The sequence below is a fragment of the Rhyacophila brunnea genome, unplaced genomic scaffold, assembly GCF_057557595.1.
Source record: "Rhyacophila brunnea isolate RB1 unplaced genomic scaffold, BYU_Rbru_1.0 scaffold_11, whole genome shotgun sequence".
Taxonomy (NCBI): domain Eukaryota; kingdom Metazoa; phylum Arthropoda; class Insecta; order Trichoptera; family Rhyacophilidae; genus Rhyacophila; species Rhyacophila brunnea.
This window is the reverse complement of record NW_028232763.1, coordinates 35,696,800-35,721,625: the sequence shown is the minus strand read 5'-3', so window position 1 is coordinate 35,721,625 and position 24,826 is coordinate 35,696,800. Positions and strand designations below refer to the sequence as shown.

General features: G+C 31.2%; 1 protein-coding gene across 2 annotated transcripts; it reads right to left on the bottom strand.

Annotated features, from left to right (window-relative positions):
• Positions 1-337: 337 nt before the first annotated feature.
• On the bottom strand, positions 338-24,826 carry LOC147078686 (ATP-binding cassette subfamily G member 4-like). 2 transcript variants are annotated; one of them, XM_085960364.1, is made up of 12 exons: positions 24,524-24,826; positions 17,065-17,248; positions 15,184-15,307; positions 13,091-13,280; positions 10,680-10,825; positions 6,903-7,141; positions 6,473-6,592; positions 5,295-5,485; positions 3,576-3,744; positions 2,003-2,103; positions 1,332-1,487; positions 338-748 (listed from the first exon to the last, which is right to left on the bottom strand). In XM_085960364.1, exons 2-12 carry the CDS (start codon positions 17,213-17,215, stop codon positions 404-406), a joined length of 1,932 nt encoding a protein of 643 aa, XP_085816490.1. In that variant the 5' UTR covers positions 17,216-17,248; positions 24,524-24,826; the 3' UTR covers positions 338-403. The 2 variants fall into 2 exon arrangements, with proteins under 2 accessions (XP_085816490.1, XP_085816491.1); XM_085960365.1 differs by having other exon boundaries at positions 17,065-17,236.

The window sequence follows — 24,826 nt, the reverse complement described above, 5'->3', positions numbered from 1 at the left end:
GCCGTTTCCAAAAAAATTCCGGTGTGTTATTTGTTCACCTCCACATCCCGAACCCAGATGAAAAACCAGACAACAAAATAAAAGTGACAGTTTGCTACTCATTTTCGAAAATGGAGGGAAATGATAGTAGGTACTATAAATATGCAAATAATAAATCAAATTAAATAAGTAGGTACGAGTATATAGTAAAAAAATTATTAAAAAAATACATTTTAGGTACCAACGTAGCCTCACCGTCCCTTATCACTATCTAAACATATGTATTATTATTTACATAATGGAGAGCGTAATATATATTGTCATTAAATATCACATATATGTAAGTAGGTATATTACATTATTTTGTTTTATTATATACAAAATATCATAAACCGGCACTAATAAAGTTGTTAACTTATTTTTATCATCGCAATTTCCACACTCGATATTTTAAGGTTGCGTATAATGATATTTGCATAAAGAGCATGAAAGCTAAAAGACATCCAATATCGACAATGTAGCTACCCTCTAGCATATCAATATCTTTTAAGTACTTCGTTGGTTTTTTGTAGAAACAGAACACATCGGAGCAGTGTAAATCCGGTCTGTCGTATCCATACACGCTCTGCATTATCGCATGGAATGCATAGCCAAAGTATGAGATGTACGACATGAATCTTAAATAAACTGGAACTTCCTCAAATCGTATGAAAAAACCAGAAAATATCGTCATAGGTATCGTCAAGGCAGGTAATAGAAACAGGCCAAGCTGTAAATAGAACGATAAATGATATTAAATTTGGTACATGACATTATAATGACAAATAAAAGCCGACTATGGCCTCAATGGGGTATACTGATGCCAATAGGTATACTTCTAAAAAATGTTAAAAATCCTATATCTAGTCTCCGCGCGGCGTCCCTCGGGCAATGCAGATAATATTCAATACAATGCAGCATATCTGTAGCTAATAGAGAAGGGTGCAAGGCGAAACTCTGGCGCCTTAAAACGAGATACCTTTTGGCTACGGGATTAAATAAGCACGTTCCTCACAATGAATTTTCTGTTAGAACATAGGTACATATTTTGTCTAACCTTTTGCTTCGCTGGGGTATATTGAGTGAAAAGGAATTTTTACCTTTTCGGCGTTATCGGATTAGTAAGTTTCACTACCATTGAACGTGTTCTACATACCTACACAATTTAGTCTATGTTGTTTTCCTAAATGATAAATATTAGCTGTTAAACCTTTTTAAAATCAACATTAATATAGATAATACGACTGTTGATAAAACGGTCAATTATTGTCCCTTTTGTGATCGATCAGTCAATTAATTTAGATTGTTCTTACCTCGGCATTGAATATTACTCCGCACACCAGTCCACACAATTGTGCAATGATGGTAAAAATAAAACACACCAGCCATAATGAAGCAATTCGACTGAATTCAAAAGGTTGACCTGTCATCAAATATGCTATTAACAAAAATATTGTCGGACAGGTGAGCTAGAAAATAACAAACAAAGTAGATACGATTATTAAGACTATTTTACGAAAACTATATTGTACCTATATGTAACTGTTTTAAAGAATTATTTTGTTAATTCTAATTTTAATAGACTACTTCTTTTATTCAACGAATAAGACACAAGATTTAAGAATTTAGCATTATATATACTGAATATACAGAATTTGAAAACATCTCATGCACATACACACTAGAAAAAATCGCTTTGTAGAAAAAAATACGACACCCGGCGGGACTTGAACCTGTATCTGCTGGATCCGCGCCAGTATGTTTTACCAATTAAACTACGGGCGCATTAGATAATTACTACGATTTTAAGTAGTAGTTGTTACATGAAATGCTTATCGAATTGCATTATAAGGTTGGCTATCGGTTTTAGTATATAAAATTAAGGTAGCTATCAATGAATTGCTGAATTACTAATCGACGTCGCGGATTACTCCATTATTTAATTCTAATTTTGATAAAACAGAATTTATCATGTTGTATTTACCTGTAGAGGTATATCAGCCAACAGTTTTGAAAAGTAATACGATGGTAAAGAATACCAATTATTAAGATGTTCTCTTTGGAATACCAGTGTTTCAGCAGGAACTGAAAATAAAATGATTTGTCTGATAAATATCATAATTAGGTACAAGTAACTTACAATTTAAATAGGTATAAAAATATTTTAGTGAAGTTCACGCAATATGTTACGAGTACTTTGTAGTAAAGCCACATGTAAGTACACATGTTTTGAACGCATAACTTTGTAGGAAAATGCACGAGATTTTTCTCCTGGATGATGCAGCAACCAAAACCTTTAGGACATCTTTTATGACATAGCAAAACATATAAGCGGCTTGTGGTGCAGTGCGTTATGCGGTGGCCTTTCATGCGGGAGCTCCGGGGTCGACCCGGTGAGACACAATATTACATTTATGTGATTTTCTCAAAGCTTGGGTGTTTGTGATTGTTTCACTTCTATTACTAAATACACGACTGTCATTGGGCTTCAACGGCTGTTGTAGTGGTAAAAAGAATATATATATATTACTTTATGATTATTATTATTTATAAAGTATTATATCTGCATATATCAGCCATACGCCCATACATCCCTTTTTATTTTATATATTCTTCGACTGACCCCTCCCCATTCATAATTAATAATTAAAATGATATCTAATGAACACCAAAATACCAAACAAAAACGTTTAGTGATCGTTTTACTATAAATCTTTGATAAAAGTACAATAATACGATTTTATTTCTCATGTAAATTAGTATTAAATTTACCACAACATTTCTATGGATCGGATTAAATGAAGATTCACCTTTTCCATAATTTAGTGATGATTTTTTTCTTCATTTACTTTATACTTCTAATACTATGCACAAGCACACAATCTGAAATGTACCTATACTGTAATCTCCAAAATGTACCTATACTGTAATCTCCAAAATAACCATTGTATATTATGCCCCCGCGTTGTTCTTTTTTGGGGTCTAGGACGATTTGGGGCCGGACAACTGGACGTAATTCAAAAATTAAATAGACGTTAGAAACTTATAGATACTTTAAAAAAATATTTAATATTATTATTTATATTTAAATTATTATATTATGATTTAATAGTTGATGAGAATTTAAATATGCACACGAAAATAATGATTTAATCGTGCATATGTAATTTTTAAAATAAATATAAAGGATAATAAAGCTTCAAAATTATATAAATAGATTATCCCAACGAAAAAAGAGTTTTTTATTTTATATAAAGCCTTAGGCATGGTAATTCTCAATTCGCAATAAAAAAAACATTATGTTAAGAGTAAAATGAATTAAAACTAAGAAGTAGTAGATAGAAACTGATTGAAATTCCTCGTCTACGTTCTGTATACGTGTCTACGACAATGCGGCGTCCAATTGTCCTGGCGTCCAGTTGTCCCATTCCCTCTTTTTTGTAATACTAAGTAAAATATTTTATTTTGAGAGCTACCCCTTCAACGCTTGCTGTAATTCCCGGGTTTGCCATACAATGACTGAGAAACCCTCGAATATATTGCAGTATGTTACTTACATTTTATAATTGATAGCATTGCATTTACGAAGAATAGAAACATTAATATAATGAATAAGAATGCCGTGTTGGTAGTGATCATTGAAGCCTCGTTTCCAATCTGGTAGTAAATTAGTCCGTAGACTACTCCAACAAGGCCATGAACTATGATCTTTAGTCTTGTCAAGAACTAGAAATACATAATTAATAGTTAATTATCTTTCACGCGCACAGCGTGAATAATAATGAAGACACGATAGATGTGAAATAAATGCAGTTTCTAAAATATAATAATATTATCTATTCGCTAAGATTTTCTCCCTCTATTTTTATAGTTGAAACTCCACCTTTTGAGAATAATCAAGAAATTCCTTCGCACAGGAAACATTAGAATATGTACAGGAATGACAAATGAGATCATAAGGCAATTATAACATAGAACCGAGAAAGTCTCAAAAATATATTTATTGTCATGTTAATAACCGTCTCTGTCTCTAATATATGAGTATGTAACGATACATTATATCAGATACTGCCCGCTTAAAACCTTTACTTAGTTTATCTACTTGGGTTTATTTTCATTTTATAGAAATAGCAAAATGCTTCGCATATCACTTTTGTTGCAGACAAGGTACTATTAAGGAGTAGTTATAACCTTTATAAAACATTACCAGCCAGATTTGAATAGCGCACTGCAAACTAATATTCTTTTGGTAACACACATTGTGTCGCCTTCTTTTAGTATATTATGCTCAATAATAAGATTTATCAAAACATGGTCATAAAATAAGTATAACAGTATGCACTATCAGTATTCCTTATTTATTGAAGTTTAGTTTCAGAAAGGTTTTAAGTTTCCATTGGTAAATGTACTGTATTTTATTACAACGTTTTTCTTAGCTCGTATTCTTATTTGTCCGCTGGTTCTTTGTCCGGTACAAATCTTGCAATCGATTTTTAACTAACTTCCCGACTAGCTAGACATTTGAAACTTTTAAAATATACGAGAACACGATGCCAGTGCATTTTTTTAATACTTTTAGCCATCTTTAAGTAGAATTGAATTCACTTTCAGTTAATTCTGTTTTGTATGAAAAGTTATTTCGGAAGAAACCCGTTAAAAGTAAAACACTATTATTGGTTGATAGGGGTCTGGGGTCCTAAATTATTAATATATACATGCGTTACTATGGAAATCAATATGAAATGTCAAAATGACATTTCAGTATTCTATATTTATTTAGTATTTCTATCAAGAACAATTTTTTTGGTCGTTTAAGCTAGTCAAGTTTGTATGATTCAACAGAAAATTTAAAAACGTTGTATATAAAAAGTTCTTTTTATCTTGTAATTATTTATATGTCGCTTTTACTCAATTCTGTTCAACATTTAGTTGAACCAGATCCTTTGGCAACTTGGGGTCCACGACGAAAAATTAGTGGCCATTTAATAAATGTACCGTATCATATTGTGGTGAGAGAAGGTCTCCAATCACAAAGACTCTAAGTAACAAATTAAGTCAAACTCTAGTGTTCTAAATCCAGGAAAATTTGTCGTGGAACACTAGGACAGGCACAACTTGTAGTGGTCGTATAATATGTATTGTTGTCTTTAATTAAATGTTGGTAAACACTTCTAGTACATTATTTTATTTCTGACGATTCAGTTCAATATAGTTTTTATTTAATTATAGTGATTATGAGAACATTACTTTATAATAATATGTAAATTTATAGTTACCATATCTCGGAATGTGCACACTGTGGACCTTTTCAGTAGTATAATAAATTGTCTCCATTGTGATACGGCGAAGGTCTTTCTACATTCGATTTTGAGATCTTCAATAGAAATGCGTGTTGCTAATTTGTTGTATATTCCATTTGTATTATCATTGTAACCAAATTGAGTTTGTTTTCCGCTGCTTATCGGCTCTGTCAATCAATTATTACGTATTGAACATTATAAAAAAACTATGTGACAAAAAGATTATGTATATTAGTATACTTACTTTCAATGAAACCCCGAACACGTCATGTTATTGATTATGTTTATATTTCACAAAGTAGGTATCACTAGAGTTGGGTTTCGGGAATTTCGAGATTTCCCATCCCGAATCTCGAGAATATAAATTTTTAACATTTCGGGAAATCCAGGAACCCCGGGAATCTTTTCTCGTGATTCGGGATTTCTTCATTATTAAATATTATTTGAAAAAACGATTTTCTATATGGAAAAAGTGGACAGAAAACACAAAACGTTCAAAGACTGATCGGGGTATTTCACACAATGAAGCCAACGTCGACTCAAAATGAGCGCAATTTTTGCAATATCAGGGAATTTTGTGTCTCAAAAGCGATTGTCAGGTGCAGCAATTGACAGTCTGTGTTTTTTGAAAGTCTATTTTAATAAGTAATGTTTTGAATTATTTTTGTTTTAATACATCTATTTTGTTTGTCTTACATAAATAATAAAAAAAATCATATTTTTTTAGAATTTGTCTGTTTTTACACTGATTTTAGAATTTTACAGGTTTTTTTGTCAATTTTCCGATATCTCGAGAATTTTCGAGAATTCTTTTCTGGAAATCCCGATTTTCGAGAATTCAAAATTTCATAATTTCGGGAAATCCTGAATCTCGAGATTGAGATTTTCTCGGGAAATACCCAACTCTAGGTATCACCTCAGATTATATACCTAATATGTATTTTAATATAAAGTCTTTTCCATATGCCTTCGCGGTGTGGAAACAACATGTAAATCGAAAGTAAGATGCATAAAATGACTGTACGTTTACGGAAACCTGACAGATATAATAATGTAGAGATACAAAATCTGTATTTGGACAAAATGCCAAAGTGGATGTAAGGTACTCTGGTTCTGCGATACAGGTTTAATAATAAAAAAAAATTTTTTGTTACCTGGTGACGCGCGTTCAATATGGTTTGAACGAAACGAATGAAATTCTGGATTCATCGCATTTGAGGTTTTTACTAAAGAATCGATATCACCCTCAATTTCATGACTCGCTACTTCCAATGCTTAAAACAAAATCAAAATAAGTAATTATTATTAATATAGCTTGTGAAACTTATTACAAAAATAATAAGCTTTATTTATCTAATTTTGAAGACATAATAATTGTGATATTATTATATGAAATTCCCTTTTCCGTGCAGCGCAAATAACGCTTTGGTTATTTTGTGAATAACACGTTTTTTGCAGAAATTTGTTGATAGAACACAGTATAATATTATTTAATCTTTAATCAATAAAACTTTGATCTCCGGATTTTGGAGTAGAAAACAAAAACATATATATAATTATTAGTTAATACATGGTTTTCCTTACCAAAATCAGCTCTGTTATAATACTGCGGACATTTAAAGCCGGCGGATTCGAATACTGGTATAATTTCACAGGTAGGACCGCCGTATATAATTCTGCCATTTGAAATTAAAATCATGTCATCAAACATGTCGAAGATCTTGGAAGACGGCTGGTGGATGACGCAGACGACGGTTCTTCCTCCGAGTGCGAGAGATCGCAGGTGAGAAATCACCTGGCAAGAGGAGACGCTGTCTAAACCACTGAAAATATGAAATAATAATTATTCATCTCATTATAATATTTATATTGATCAAAATGATGCAAACAGATGTTTTACATAATTAAAATTTCGTTATTTACTTACATACTTACTGTTATGTATTTACATTTTTAATTGTTCAATGTGTATTAAAAAGCATACACTAAAATCACCCAAATATTGCCTTACACAGTAAAATAAAATTAATACTAATATTATCAAGTATGGATAAATTTCGTCACATGTTAGATATTGGTTAAATCAATATTTGATTTACAACACTATTGACCATATCCGAATTCCATCTATACTTTCAATACTGTCTTCTGTATTGACATATTATAGTATTCAACATACGTTCAGTTTACAGCAGAGATCGCCAATGGTGTCCTCGATTCGATTAATAAATTCAATTAAGTCCATTCAACAATAATAAAAAACAACATCGATAGAGGTTATGCAATTCTGATATTATACTTGAAGATAAATCTGCCCAGCCAATAAATTCTAATACCTAGATCAGGGCTCGAAATGGACAGGAACGCACCGGAGCGCCGTTCCTGTTCGTGAAATCGGTAAAATTATCGCTCCGTCTCGTGGAATAAATAATTTTACCGTCCGAGCTGGATAGGCCATATAATAGAAAATCTAACACACTTATTTTTATGGAAAAAAAACACATAAACTTTGATAACTTTACTATGTAAATTTTTTCAGAAAACTACCGAGCGCTCCGGTTCGTAATTTTTTCCATTTCGAGCGCTGACCTAGATGAAGTAAACAAAGATGAAGCTCTACCAGGATATCTAAAAAGTATTGTTTGGATAAACAAAAACATGAGAATAAACAGTACCAACTCTGACATGGGAATCAAAGCAACAGCAGATACAGCCAAATTCAATATAGATATTTTGTTGCAAATTCTATTAAGAAGAATACTCAGATTCATTGTAGGTAAAGCCCTCACAAAATAATGAACAAATTTGATAAATTTGCAAAGTTGATGTCAGATGGGAAAGACAACGAATGTTCTAGAATGCATACGTGAATGAACGAGCAAAACTAGGATTCAACACGTCATCATGTTGCATGTTAGGTATTAGACCCGTCCTACTAGCAGGTTTAACAAAAGATGAAAAAATAGCTGACATTTAACTTGGCAAAAACTTGAATAAAAAGAAATCGAATGGTCTACTCTACAGTGTCTACTACTCAGTGACGTCCCGTGGGGGTAGGCAGATTGAGCGTCGCTTGGGGGCGGCAGTTACTCTAAGGGCGGCAAATCGAGGAGAATCATTTGGAATATATAGAAATAGCTACCTAAACTTAGTAATAACGCAAATATCTTTCCATTAAAAAAAATATCTCACTGGTTTTATCGGGTTCGCGATATCTAGTTTACTTCCGTTGTCCTTCGACGTCCTTGGTGTTCAGAAACTTTAGGATTTGTGAATAATTAGTCTGATATTTTGTTAGTAATGTATCCATACAACACATTTCTTAGATATTGGACTCATGAAAGAATGATAAAAATACTGTATAAAAAAATGAGGCGGCATTTTGGCGCTGCCTAGAGGCGGCATTTTATCTAGGGACGTCACTGCTACTACTACAACAAGCATAAGAAGAATAAAGTAAATATTATGCCCAACGGTCTGGCGTTTTCCCAATGATGACAATATACAGATTGCTGACAGTGCCGGGGCCCGATTTCCTAACTATCGTCTCGTGTGGCACCAGACGACATGACGTAATTGTGACGTCAGCCAATACACGCTCGAGCGGGCGGCATGCATTGGCTGACGTCACAATTACGTCATGTCGTCTGGTGCCACACGAGACGATAGTTAGGAAATCGGGCTGCTGGTCGACAGTTAGTAGGTATACGCAGTATACATTCGCGATTTGATTCGTGAAATCTAACACAGTTTTGTGTCACTGACAGATATACGCCATGTGTTATATTATAATAATATAACTCAAACAAAGATAATATAATATGCAATGGAGAGTCAAAAATAACATTATAACAATTGCATGTGCGAACCTAACCTAACCTTACGGTGACCTTTAAAACTTTCTTAAAGTGTTCAAGAATACTAATACTCAATAATTATATTCAGATATTATAATCTGGACCTGAGTAAAGACAAAGACGACATAATGACTGCATATACAGGTTTCATATTATTATTATCACAATTGCTAGAAGAGCTGAAATTATCTCACCAATTTAATTAGTCGAGTCAGAATATATTTATATATATATGTGTATATATATTATAAATATAATATTTGGTTATTGAAATTTTTATTGTAGAGACAAAATTTAATAGAGAATTAAAACATACACAATTGCCATAAATTTATTACACCAAATTATATTAATATTATTATAAAACAAAGTTATCAATGATATTGAACTGGAATAGATAAAAATATACACAAATAATGATACTCAACTATCAATTGAAACCGTGAGTACCTACTATAATCACGCTCGCTATACATTACTGTGTACTATGATCTAATCCTAAAAATGTTAGTTTGGGTTTGCTGAAAGGTAAAGGTGAAATAATATTACTAAGAAGTTGAACGCAATAACAGCTTTGTTCTGACTAGGGAATCCAATCCCGAGCCGAAATTCTGATCCCGGGATTTCGGGATTACAATTTGACAATCCCGGGATCCCGGGACTGGTCCCAGGATTGGCATTTTTTTCCATTGTTAATATACAAATTTTATATTTACACATAACATTGATAAAATCGGTCAAAAATAAATCTAGTATAATTTATAATATTTAAGACATTTATTGTTAATATTGTATATCTACGTTCAATCTTGGAAATACATAAGTTTAATGGAATAAATAATATTAAATATATATATATAAATAATAATGTGAATTTAATACGAGATTGCTGTTTCTGATAGTAAAGACTTAACGAATGGATTAGCGAGATTTAAAATAGAAAGCAAATAAGCATGGCGTAATTATGGCCTTTCCGCTTCATAAATCTAATTAGTCAGCCAAATATGAAATTGCCGTAAAACGTATGAGGTCACGGTGGAATTACTTTGTTAAAAGTGCGAAGCATTGCTTTTTTCCAGTCTTTCTCATTTTTAATAATTTATGTGAAAAAATAAAATGAATCGGCAACCTACACATGGGTATAAATCAAACTTCATTCAAACTCAGTTTATTTCTAATGTAGTTATTTTTTATTAAAAGTATTTTTTCTGTTATATTTTCGCTTTTATTTTATTTTCCATAAAAATTGATAAAAAAATCAATCCCGAAATCCCGGGATTATGTTTATCAATCCCGGGATTCATAGGTATTGAAAATAGCTCGAGATCCCGGGATCCTGGGATTGGAATCTCTAGTTCTGACCACCCTCGGATGAATTGAAAGTCGAGATAAATTTTAAATTACATACATCATATACTTCAAAGGATCATTATAAATATGGCCATAACTGGAGTATGCCCGCTATATTTTGGAGTAATTAAGTATATTATGTGGAAGTTTTTACCTTGTAGGTTCATCGAAAAACATGATTGGAGGATTTGTGATAAGTTCCACTCCAATGGAAAGACGTTTTAACTCTCCTCCTGAAACGTTTGATACTCTCGTGTTCATAATTTTTTTAAGATTCAATATATCAGCTATCTCAGATACCTGCAATACAATAAGTTTATATTTTATGAAATGAATTTGGAAGAAAAATTTTTGCGTGACCAGAGTTAACTGAGTGGTTAATGAGATTTTTCAGAAAGTGCAGGAAGCTATGACGTTTTTAAACGTAGTTTCTGTGAATTATAAAGTGAAGCTCGAAAAATATTCCTAATTACCGACCAATATTTGCGTTGCTAAATAACGGCCGCGACCTACCTATTAGCCATACCTGCATATTAGTGTGTAAAATACGAGTACACCAGGGGTAGAAATATTTCTAGACGTTATATACATACCTACCCGGGAACCTGATCGTTTTCTGGAATCCCGGAATTGAAAATATTGGAATCAGCATAATCTAAACGGATACGTATTACATATTTTTTGATTAAAATATAAAATTAATATAATTTCGGATTTGTCATTTATTTTGGAAATTGGTGTGATTTTGAAAATTTTTATTTAAGACGGTACTTCAGTAAACGGCAAATAATTTTCAATTATAGGTGCGACGAAATTTCGGACTGGCTGGCAATCGGAGAGCGAAAGTCGAGCTGTGAACACGTCAATTTGTTTTGTGATGGCGACGGGGGAATTAATTCTTAAATCGTGTAAAGATGACTAAAAAACGTTACCCATTTACATGAAAAAGAAAACATGTCAATGAATATATTATTATTATTAGTAATAGAAATATAAACATAACATTAAATGGACGCATGTTGACTTTTTATGACAAATTATGTTTTGTTCTGCACGCGTCATTTGCACAATCTTCGCGTCGCGTAGTCACGATCGTTTTAGACCGTGGCCCAGCTGAAATATAGCCTTAATAAATGTTTATTGTGTATATTGAGTAGGTAATTGATTAATAATTATGTTATCTAATTGCGTTATAGGTACAGTGCGATACCTTCATTGTCTAGCTTTATCTCGATAAGTATATAAAATATTTAATTACGAGATTTAGAAATCATGACAGACGACATTTCGTAAACAGCATAATAAAGAACTTCAACCCCACATAAAAAAACCCCTCATTATTCGGAGCCACATTCTTACCAAATTTCAGCTCTACCTCCCTTGGACTATAATCACGAATTCAATCTCGACTAATCTAAATGCGTTTTATAGTAGATATATTATGATAATATGATATGTCATATGCACTTTTTTTGTGCAAAAGTTCACATGTTTTATCTGTAAGCCAAATATTCCGGGATTGAAAAAATAAATTCTACTGCAATCCCTAATGTAGGGATGGCGAACCTATGGCACGCGTGCTACTAGTGGCACGCGAGACGATTTTGCATGGCACGGAATGTTTCATTTCGAAGAGAAAAGAAATTACTATTTTATATATATTTAAAAAATGTTTTTATAAAAAAGTTTTACAAATAAATATATGAGTAGGTATTTACTTATATAATTAATAATATTAAAAATAATGACGACATAGCCATGCGTATTTTCTTCGGTTTTTCATTTTGCAAACGGAAACGTCAAAATTCATGCATAAATGACAAATCGCATTTTATAAAAAAATTGCAGGCAAATCCTTTTCAAGAATAATAATTATGCTTAATGTAAATATACAATTGCATAGGTCGGTCCTTATGATCGGGCAATTAAAAATAAAAATATTCAATCAACAAACCTTATGAAAATAATTATCGGCAGTCATTCAAATATAAAAACTGCTTGTTATTTTGCCTCAAACTTATCTCTAAAAATGGAAAACTGTTCAGTGATGGAGAATATAATATGAAAGAAGAGTGATTTAAATGCTTACACGATCTCTTTAAATATTCAAATAATAAAAGATATGCATTCGGCTAGAAATACGATGAAAGATAGAATATTAAGAACTCAATTGTAATTTTGAAGCTATTTTAATGGAATTCTTAAAAACTTTATTTTTCGCCATGGAAAACTGATTGGCACGTTAGTCAGTCGAAAAATATTATTGGGGAAATTTTGGCACGCGTACGTAAAAAGGTTCGCCAACCCTGCGTTATAATGCATACTTACTTACATATGTTCAAGGACAAAAACATTGGATTTGAAATTTACTATTTGCGTATACATTTTTAATATTTACTATAGTAACTAGCACATGCAATGAAAAGAGATTGATTTCTTATAACATGATGTCGTGTGTTGAACATTTGATTTGGTTGAAATCGGCAGAATGGTAAAAAAATCATTTTCTATTCGGATTTATTCGCAAAGTTACGATACGCAATAGGTAGAATAGCGTACACTTACAATTCTCTCCTTCTGATTGAGAGAGATTTGATGGGGTAGCTTCAGGTTAGCGGCGGTCATCATTGTCTCATGACCGGTGAGTAGTGGAAGCATTGCCGAATCCTGGCTGATGCAGCAGGATTGCCATCGAAAATCGTCGAGGTCTCTAGGCTCTCCATTTATCAATATATCACCGGTCACATCGGTTGTCCTGATCAACGTGAAATGATAATTATGCTACCATTATTAAATGTTGCATACAATTATTTCCGCACATGTAAGTAGCTATCGTAATATTTCTTAAGGGCCCACATGCTCAGTGTAGGTCAAAATTGAGCTTTTATGGTATTTTCAGAGCATAACTCTGGACATTCCTTAAACGTTGTAGATAATCTATTTATATAATTTTGAAGCCTTATTATCCTTTATATTTATTTTAAACATTAAAATTTGATGACTGCATAAAGAATTTTTATTACATAAAATAGTATTCTTTTAAACCTCTTGCTCTAATGTTTTAGAATATAGTCATATTTCAGTACATCCATGTGCAGTGGTGTTAAGATTTTTTATGTTTATTAATTTTTAAACGCATTTACAAAAACATAAGTAAAATTTATGTCGAAATTATATAGTGACATATTTACGATAAAAAAATATATTTTATAATCTTTGTGATCCCAAATTTTACATGAATTAGGCATTTTATTAATTAAAATGGGCACGATTATTTTACATTTTTACACGACATTTGAAGATAATTCTAAAGATACTGATTATAAGCTATGTATTTGACCATTCACATGTGATAAACATCCTACGAATAATGATTGCTTTATAATAATTATTGACCTAATAATAAGGTAGTATTTTTTTTTAAATAAGCCATTTCTAATGGCATTTTCCAGTGGTTTACCTAACCGAAAAAAAATATTTACGGTAATATAAATAAAAACGGTACATGTTCAAACACGCGCGTTACCATGATCTTACTCCCTACTCGTTTGTCAATTTATGGTTACAGCCGTATGTTGTAGCTTAACCACTGGGAAATGCCAATAGAAATGGCGTATTCCAAAAAAATACTACCTTATTCTTGATCAATAATTATTATAAAGCAAACATTATTCGTAGGATGTTTATCACATTTGAATGGTCAACAACATAGCTTATAATCAGTATCTTTAGAATTATCTTCATATATATTAATGGTGCCCATTTTTGAATAATAAAATGCCTAATTCTTGTCAAATTTGGGATCAAAAAGATTATAAAATATAATTTTTTATCGTAAATATGTCACTATATAATGTTAACATTAATTTTACTAATGGTTTTGTAAATGCATTTAAAAATTAATGAATCTAAAAAATCTTAACACCACTTCACATGGACGTACTGAAATATGACTATATTCTAAAACAATAGAGCGAGAGGTTTAAAAGAATACTATTTTATGTAATAAAAATACTTTATGCAGTAATCAAATATTTAAAATAAATATAAAGGATAATAAGGCTTCAAAATTATATAAATATATTATCTACAACGTTTAAGGATTGTCCAGGGTTATGCTCTGAAAATTCCATAAAAGCTCCATTTTGACCTACGCTGAGCATGTGGGCCGTTAAATACCTACTAGTAGTAATTTTTTAAAATAAAATATCTCACTTAAATTATAGCCACATTCAGTTCTAAAAAGTTTTCTAAGTAATTTTCTACGATATTTTAAGATTTTGTAATATCCCGATCCATTGGCTCGTTAAAAAAAATGATTTCTAATACGGGAGAAAATGTAAGTACTTAATACAATTCTCAAAGAATTTTTTTTATACTCGTTCTCGTTCGTCGTTCGCGGGTAGATTAAAACGTCTGTACCTGCAGTTGTATTATATATAAAATATGCTTGTATTGAAATTTTGGAGAGGTACCTAGCCATAAATTGGTTTATATACTTTTCATCATCTTTCATTTATTCACTTTATGCAGTGCAAGATGTAGATGGCAGCAAACCTACAGTCACAATCTTTTGCAGTTTGAATAGAGTGATACTTTATTATAATGATACAAAACAAGGCAATAAGAATAATGTTGTGCAAATAAGTTGATCTTACTTAAACCCGGCAAGAATACTTAGCAGAGTAGTTTTTCCGGCACCCGATGGACCCAAAATTCCGATAAGCCTCCCAGAATTTAAATTTCCAGATGCGTTCGTCAAAATATTATTTACTGTTTTTTCTGCAACAAACCAAATTAAAATGTGTTTAACATTATATATGTTATCTGAGATCAGTGGTTCTTAACCGGTACACCGCGGAGCACTGGTGCGCCGCTGGCTTGTTGCAAGTGCACCGCGAATAAATTGATAAAAGCAGAAAAATCCGCGAAATAGTGAAAACTGAAAAAGTCCTGAAAAATTATGAAAGCCGACGAAAGATCAAAATAATGTGATCTCGATTTTACCGAATCGATTGCACGCATCTTCCGTTGGCCTCACAGGCGCCACTTAACGGACCCTAGAATATCCAGCTCTACTTGAGTGCACTGAAAATCCTTTTACAGTTACAATTTCAATTTAAAATCATATTAGTGTGAGTTCGGTTTCTCAACAATAACTAATATAAAAACTAAAAAACGAGAAAGACTTACGAATTTAGACGAAGAATTGAGGGTAGCTATATCAAATACTCGACCTAATATTTCTGAAATTTGCAAAAGCCCAGGTATCACATTAATTGATTTTCAAATTAAATAAATTGCATTTTATAAACGGTAATTTTAGTTACAGTTTTCCATTTATGCATATAATATCTTTTATTTAACTGTTATCTAATCTATTTAATTTGTAATAAAAATTATGTCCGCATATTTTTCTTTGTTTTCTGACCATTTGATTTTGGTGCACCGCATTTTTTTCTTATTATCAAAAGTGCACCGTGACTTCGAAAAGGTTAAGAACCACTGTCTTAGATATTATTGTGTCGAGTGTGCGTTTAGGCGCCGATAACCTTATAACAAAATATTATGTTGCCTACTACTTATATTATACTAATAATTGAGCGACTGAAGATAGACGGGAGAGTCAATATAAAATATACTATTGTACAATATTATACATACATTCTGCATATAATAGCATGTTTCAAAAGACACATAACTAGTGTGCCAATAGAAACTATTGATATTTATTGGTGTTTTTAGGCTTACCAAAATATTTGCTTTACCAAAAAGATAAATGATACAAATAACACTAAAAAAAATAATCATATACATACGTGAATACCACGTAACTACGAAAATAATAATATTCTTCCATGCATTGAACGAAAATTACAAATGAAATGACACGACTCCATTGACAATCCTTTGATAAACATTTACTCTACTTGTTACCGTTGTACCCTAATGAAAATTCGAGTTAATCTGACAGCACTTTTACACAAGTAAGTTAACCACTTTGCATATTCTAAATCAGTCCCATATATTATCATTAATAGTGTTAGATATATGAAAACTGCGGCGAACTCATTTAACTCATTGCCGTTACTTGTGCTCTCTCGTTGTTAGACATCTTCAAACTTCAGTCCATCATCTTTTATTAAAATGAGTTAAAACTTCAAATTAATAAAATATATTATCTGAGTAAAAGATATAACTTAAATACGACAAGTGAGAATTCATAATCGACAAGCCAAAAATATATCGATAAAACAATGGTGCTGTCATGTCGAATTATGCCGTCAGTTATTAGTACATTTTTATCCGAAACATTGAAATACTTATGCGGCCCAATTTAAGCAAGTCTATTTTATATAATATTTCTGAAAATAGTTATTTAGAATTTGTGATTAATGATGCAATGCTAAGAAATTTAATTATAATTTAATTAGACTAATCACTAAATCACATAATTTGCATATTCATGAATATCTGCCACTTAATAGGTATAGGAAGGTAGGTATTTAGTTATTTAAATTAGAAAAATAAAGACTTACTTTTCTGGCACGTCACTTTATAACACACATTTTCAAAAGTAATATTCAAAGGTGTGTGATTGTAGTTTTCCACATTATTTGTATTCAGACATTGTTTTTGTTCGTCGATCTGTGATGTTTTTGCACCTCTGTCACCATTGCTGCCTTCCATATTATAATGTTGGTTATCAAACTAAAAAAACGTCTAAAATTCATAATATAACGTTAATTAAAGACTTTTTAGAAGATTTCGATGTCACATGAATATTTCATTTGCAAAAAGGGTGCTTTTTTATATTTCCACAAAAATACACTACTTTCATATTACTTTTCATGTAAATAAATGATTTATTGACTTTTACACTGTACCTACACACAAATACTAACTATCTGTATTTATCTATTTCACACACATCGCAAATAAACATTTTTAAAGATGACGAAACATTATTTTTTTTCCACGTTGGACTTAGTTTTCGGGCATTTGCAGGACCTTAAAAATATTTTTTTGTTAATATCTGTCTATATTATTGTTTTGTCAACGTATATTCGCCTAACCTTAACTTATCAAGAGTGATTAGAGAATTAATTTATTTTTATATTTTTAAAAAAATCATTAGATATATCTGGAATTGAAAACAAATTATGTAGATAAGACAGCTAAATATGGTTTGAATTATTAGGTAAGTACCGATAACAGAATATAAAAATATTTAACTTTTAAAATATTCAAACCGAGGACGTTTATTTACTAATCTGTCGTCAATTTTCTAGTCATAATAATATATCAATGTCTTATCAAAATATCATTTCACAAGTAACATTGAAAGTGAATAAGCGGTAGTTATAGATATTTTTGTACGATAAAAAAAATGTAGGTACAGTACATTTTGATATTACGCGTCACATATAAAAATAAATTACCATTTCCGATCCTAGGCGAAATTCTCTGTTCTCATAAGGAGCAGAACTCTCTTGCACTCGGTGATGCCAATTGGGAGAGCAATTCGCTTCGGATTGCTGATTGATATATTAATATGTTCATATTTATTATGTGAGTGTGAGTTTAGGTAGATTTTTTGAATAATAAAACCTTAAAATATTTTCTTTCACTTGTGTAGGTATTAATGTATTGTTGTGATTGTATTACTTCCGTTTCTTTTTACCATTATTATGAAAAATGGATTAAATTCACTTTCTTGAACAGCCCCAAAGATTCTTCTCAAAAATCTCCTCTCGAAGATATACATATTTCTCTCATCCTGTTTGGCTGAGTACCCAGCATTCTGCTTACACTTGCTAATAATTTGTGAAACATTTTATTTATGCAATGATAAAAAATAATGACAAATATTATTCATTAAAAATATGTTATATTATATAATGTCTTCCTAAAGAATTCATACGACGTCCAAATATATATTGATAAGTGAAAACATAATTATATATTGCTAATTATCTGTTTCATTATATTTAATAATACTTTAAATTAATATTTAAAACTATATTAATAGGTAGGGGAGCAAGAGGGAATTGGAGCCTACTAAGGAAATTGTTGAAAAAAAGTAACAAATGTTCTAATCGTTTATTATTAAGACTTGAAATGAGTCCTTTGGTTACATAGTAATTATATTACTGCAATTTCCACTCAAAAATTCTATAACTAAGGTACAAAAAAAACGTTTTCCCAAAAAACACATTTGGCTCCAATTACCCCACATGTAGGGTAATGAGAGCCAAAAATTTACCAAATATGTAATGGGAGTTTCATATTTTAATATGCTTACAAACACTTATACACATTATAACAGACATAGGTACAATAAAATGTTAAATATTTACTAATGTAATTCAACAAAAATATGCTCTAGTACTAAAAATATAAAAAGAATCAATACGTCATGTTATGGAACTAAGCAAAAAACACAAATATAATCTTTCTGGTTTCGGAGGGCATTTTCCAACGAAGTCACCGTCCAACCAGCCGTGAAAGTCGTCAGCTTGCTATTTCTGGGCACCTGGAACAATTAAAATCTTGTCTACTAGTAAAAGAGGTGTGAAATTTATATAGGGGTAATGGGAGCCACCTAGGCTCCAATTACCCGAATGTCAACCACTTTGAAGGTTGATAAATAACGTAACCAAACCATTTTAAACCTTGATTCTGAAACTACTAAACAAAAATACATGTATCTGGCTATACAATGGACACAAAATATGATGAAATAAGTAAAATTTTAAGTACTTACGTTCATGGGCGGCTGGCTCCTAGGGTCAAATAGTCAATGACCTCCCAAAAATAAATATCTTACAATCTATATACATTATAAAATGTCAATTATCTCCTATATATTATTATCCTACGCCTTCTTCCGTTTTGGCGAGCGATTGTAACGTGACGCACGCTAATTTGTATGTACGTGTATCTAACCACCATACACACACACGTATCTCAACTCTCACAAGCGTTTCTCGGTCAATTTCATGAACGCCAAGATTCATATTTCTTAATAATATTTCTTTCTCTCTCATTTCCCATATGTGAGACGGAAAGAAAGCACAAAACACGCCTTTTTTTCATATTGTTTTATCGCTTGCATACACTAAATTTTGGTCATTGCCGAAAACGAGACAGCTATACTATTTTCAATATGTAAAATGAAACAGAATGATATAAATTTTTCCTTAAATGTTTCAAGAGTTTTGTTCTGTGGTTTCAAGGTCTCATTTGTGCGGCAAACCTTTTTATTCTTATTTGTTGTCGCTTATTATTTCAAACTGACCATTGTTCTCTGAAAGTTTCATATGTTATTAATTTGTAGTTCAGTTTAAATCCAACCTTTGATTAAAACCCATCGACTGCATTTTTTGTATTAAACCATTGTGTACAAGTTACCGATTAAAATGTAATCTGCTATATTAATCATAAAGTTACCTTCTAATGAGATCAGTGGAAATATAAAAAGTGTTTATATATAAATGATCCCGCCATTCCATAACACTAGGTATTATAACGGAGTTTTTATTAAATGTGTTTGATTGTTTTAATCTTATGTTCTTAAATAGTATTAAGTACAACAGTTATTAGGTGTATAAATAGACACACAAAGTTTATTTTTTGACCTAATTTACAAAAAATTATAACGTGTTGGGTGCAATTTCGGTTAACGATGAGTTGACAACGTGAAAAATGGATTTTTTTTAAGGATAAGTAACCTACATATAAAAATTTATAGTACTTCTTCTATAATGTATAAAAAGCTAATTTGCAATACGTCTTTTAAGTATACAACGAAAAGGCAAATTAAAATAATATATTCAAAATTGACCTACCCCGTTGCCAGGCTTAAGGCCGCTATTGCTTACGTTGATGTTTATGTATTGTAAATTGATATAAGCACCTAGCCCAAAACACACTTCCACTCGCCACCCGCGTGCACGTGCCACTAAGCAGCCGACAGCGATCGATGGGCTTAGCCGACGATTGACGAAGATGTTTTGGTTATTTCCGAGTCATTTTAGTGTTAGATGGTACCTGTTTTGCAGTCGCTCCCATTACCCGCAAGCTTCCATTACCCCTTGCTACCCTACTTCATTATTTAAAAATTATAACTAATATGTATTTATCAGATATCACAATCATCATCTGCCGGGATTAATCCAATGCTGGATGATTGCCTCCCTTAGCTCCCTCCACTCTGCTCCATACCTAGCTCTGTGTTTGTCTCTGTGGTCGTTTAGTGTCTCTTGGGTTTTATCTTAAATTCTTAAATTTATCCAGCGATTGTCTACTTGCCGAGCAACATGTGCAGCACATTTCCATTTTATTTGCTCAGTGACCTCTGCCACATCGCGCACTCTTGTAAGCTTTCTTATCCATTGGTTCATTTTGTGGTCTTTCCGCATTATGCCTAATATGCACCTTTCCATCCCACGGTGCGCTCCTCGTAATTATTAGATTTTTTTACACTAAAAGTTCATGTTTCACATGCATACATGAGCGTTGGTAGCACACATTGGTAGAACACCATACGCTTAAAATACGTATGACTTACTTGATTTCAGTTTCATTCATTACAAGCCATTCTATATTCAGAAAACATAATATTCCTACACTAACCATATAATATAGATACACTGCTAATAAAAATATGAGTTTTAAAATGCCATTACAAATCGATATTTCTAGTTGTCTTGACACAGCGAATGGTTTGATTTGGATAAATGAGTTACATGATAAATAATACACTAGCATTGACACATCTTCTACAAATGTAATGCATAAAACAATGCTATATATTTTTTGGAAATCGATATTACCACCAGTTTTTGTGTGAAGGAGTTGTCTGACTTTGACAGCTGATGAATAACAGGAATGTATATTGTTTACAAATAACACTGATAGTTAATAATATATTTGATTTGAGATTTTTTTTATAATTCAATTTGAAACGAGAAAGGGCGAATCAATATGTCAAGCAATCTGGGATCTGATTTTGACTGCTGAACAGTGGACCACTCGATGCTTGTGCAAAAAGTTATGCTCAGGCTTTATTAATATAAAGATGGCGGTGATATAGACATTTTAGACGATGTAACAGCAAAAAAAAATCTAAATATTTTAAACTTAAATAACTACCTAGAATTAAATTAAATAACAATGTAAGTATTATTAAATGTTGCTTACTTTGTAATATAGTCGATTGTAAAGAATAAAAATGACGATCTATTCAAATCAGACAATATTACAAGGTATTCAACTTGTTAATAGCGGCGCGATTGTCAGTTTTTCACGATTTTACTCGGAAAATTGTATCACGATAAACTGTAGCTAGAATAATAATAAATACGTCGCAAGGACAAAATAATTATTGTGAGTCAATTTCATATAATATAATCACCTATTTAACTTAATTTGTTATTAATAATTTATTTACTCCAGTTTTATGCTGGAACGACATGGATTAATTAAAGGAAATAATAATTACAAGATAAAAAAAAACTTGTTATTTACCTACAACGTTTTTAAATTTTCTGTTTAATTATTATGCTCAATATGCTCAAACTTGTGCTTGATATGAAGTAAATAAAAAACAAACAAATATCGAATACTGAAATCTCATTTTGATTTCCATAGTAACGCACGTATATATTGATAATTTAGTTGCTAGGACCATCCCCTTAGCAAGCAATAATAGTCTTTTACTTTTTACGGATTTTTCTCAAATAACTTTCCATACAAAACAGAATTGACAGAAAATGAATTCAATTCAGCTTAAAGATGGCTAAAAGTAAAATAATGCATTGGCATCGTGTTCTGATATATTCTAAAAGTTTCAAATGTCTAGCTAGTCGGGAAGTTAGTTAAAAATCGATTGCAAGATTTGTACTGGACAAACAACCGGCGGACAAACAAGAATACGAGCTAATAAAAACGTTGTAAAAATACACTGTTGTTGTAAAACTGCCGTAAAATTAATAAAAATAAAATTAGTTGGTATATTGAGTTCTTATGTCTTTCAACATGAATTATAATATTTCCAGAACGTTTAGAAACTGAAACCAATTTGAAAAAGCAAGATATTTTCACCATACAATCCAAGGGTTTATTTTATAACTGTTGCTTTATTCTTGACCGCCCCGAGCTCATGGGCATGGTCCAGCTTCACTTGAAATAATATGGAAATATAGTGTGACCCATTTCATGTTGAATTTAATAATTCAAATTTCTCCACGCAATCTTCAGTTTGATAGAATCGTCCTCTTTCTAATAATTCATCCATTGACATGTTCTATAACTCCATTCGGGCACTCATGCTGTACCTACCTACAGTAAATGATCTTCGTTTCTTGGGAGTTACTCAATTTTTTTAGTGTTATCTTTTTATTTAATTATAATGTATTTATTGTTCATGTTTTGTTCACCTTTTCTTACTTATTATATTTTATTTATTTACTTGGAATATCTATATTATCTAATAATTCTAATATTGTACTAGGATGTAATTTTTATTTATAACATAAATATTATAGTTTTTATTGTAAGATAAAAGTAACAAATCGAATTGGACATTATAAATATACATTTTTTTGAAATAATTGTTTGAAAATGGCTTAAGAGCATACTTCAGTGAAACGGCAAATAATTTTCAACAATAGGTGGGATGTAATTTCGCACTCGTTGCCAATAGAGCGATAGTCGAGCTGTGAGGACGTCAATTTGTTTTGTGATGGCGTCGGAGGAATATATTCTTAAATCGTGTAAAGATGACTAAAAAACGTTATGCTTTTACTTGATAAAGAAAACATGTCAATGAATATATTATTATTATTATTACTAATATAACAACACATGTTAATTTGCACGATCTGCGCGTCGCGTAGTCACGATCTTTTTAGACCTTGCCTCAGCTGTAGTATAAGTAGCCTTAAGAAAAACAATTTTTAAGAGAAAATTTGGAAGAAACCAAAACATAGTATGTTGTATGTATTACTTTACGAATATATTTTTTTAAATATAAAAGATATAAACAAAGAAATCTTTTACAACGAATAGCAATATTGTATCCTCGTTTTTATAGAAAATGTGAGTTTTGTGGTCAGGTAAGTAATTAGTAGTTTATCACTACATTATGTGATCGACAAGTTTATCTTAAAGCTTTGTGGTTTATCGAAGTATTGTGAGAGTATTGACAGGTTTAGAAGATATATTCTGTGTCCTTTATCGGCGTGTCAGAATTCAAAACATTGGAAAAGGAAGACTTACGTTGCTTACACGATGATGAGCTAATGAACAGAGACTACGAGAAACAACCGTGGAAGTCTCAAATAATATCATATAATATGTGATTTTTACAACGTTTTTCTTAGCTCGTATTCTTATTTGTCCGGTACAAATCTTGCAATCGATTTTAACTAACTTCCCGACTAGCTAGACATTTGAAACTTTTAGAATATATCAGAACACGATGCCAATGCATTTTTTAATACTTTTAGCTATCTTTAAGTAGAATTGAATTCATTTTCAGTTAATTCAGTTTTGTATGAAAAGTTATTTCGACACCATTATTGGTTGCTAGGGGTCTGGGGTCCTAGCAACTAAATTATTAATATATGCGTGCGTTACTATGAAAATCAAAATGACATTTCAGTATTATTTCTATCAAGTACAAACTTTTTTGATCGTTTAAACTAGCAAGTCAAGTTTATATGATTCAACAGAAAATTTAAAAAGTTCTTTTTATCTTGTAATTATTTACTTTAACACTGTATCGACGATTTGATTTCCATGGATCAGTTATTTATCATGAAAATCACGATATTAAACTAGGTAGGTATCTAATAAAGTAATATACCATTACCAATAAAATTTTCTACAAACAATAAATTACCTAGATATGTATAATAAATCCAGAAGCAATACAATCATCCCTGATTGGTATTACATATTATTAAAAAAATATGTGATGTAGGTACTTACATTAAAATTTCAATAAAACTTCACAAATTAATTAACAGTAAACCATGTTATACTGTCATTGTATTGGAAACATAAAACTGTATTGTTCACTAAACACTGATAAGCGATAAGCGATAAGAACACTATGGACATCTATGGTCAACTAACAATTATTTTAAAAAAAATCGTCGTTCCATGTAAAATAAGTAATATTTAATATTTTGCCATACTTTAACAAAATTCGTTTAAGTATCTATATTCTATAACAACTCATAAACAGAGTGTTTTTACCGATACGTTTGGCACAAGATGCTAAGCATCAGT

Excerpts from the sequence above, each read along its gene's own strand:
- LOC147078686 (XM_085960364.1), bottom strand. The coding sequence starts at position 17,215 with ATGGAAGGCAGCAATGGTGACAGAGGTGCAAAAACATCACAGATCGAC. Across the intron at positions 15,308-17,064 it reads TAAAGTGACGTGCCAGAAAA|AAAAAACAGTAAATAATATT; the intron begins GTAAGTCTTTAT and ends GGTTTGTTGCAG. Across the intron at positions 2,104-3,575 it reads AATGCTATCAATTATAAAAT|TTCCTGCTGAAACACTGGTA; the intron begins GTAAGTAACATA and ends TTTTATTTTCAG.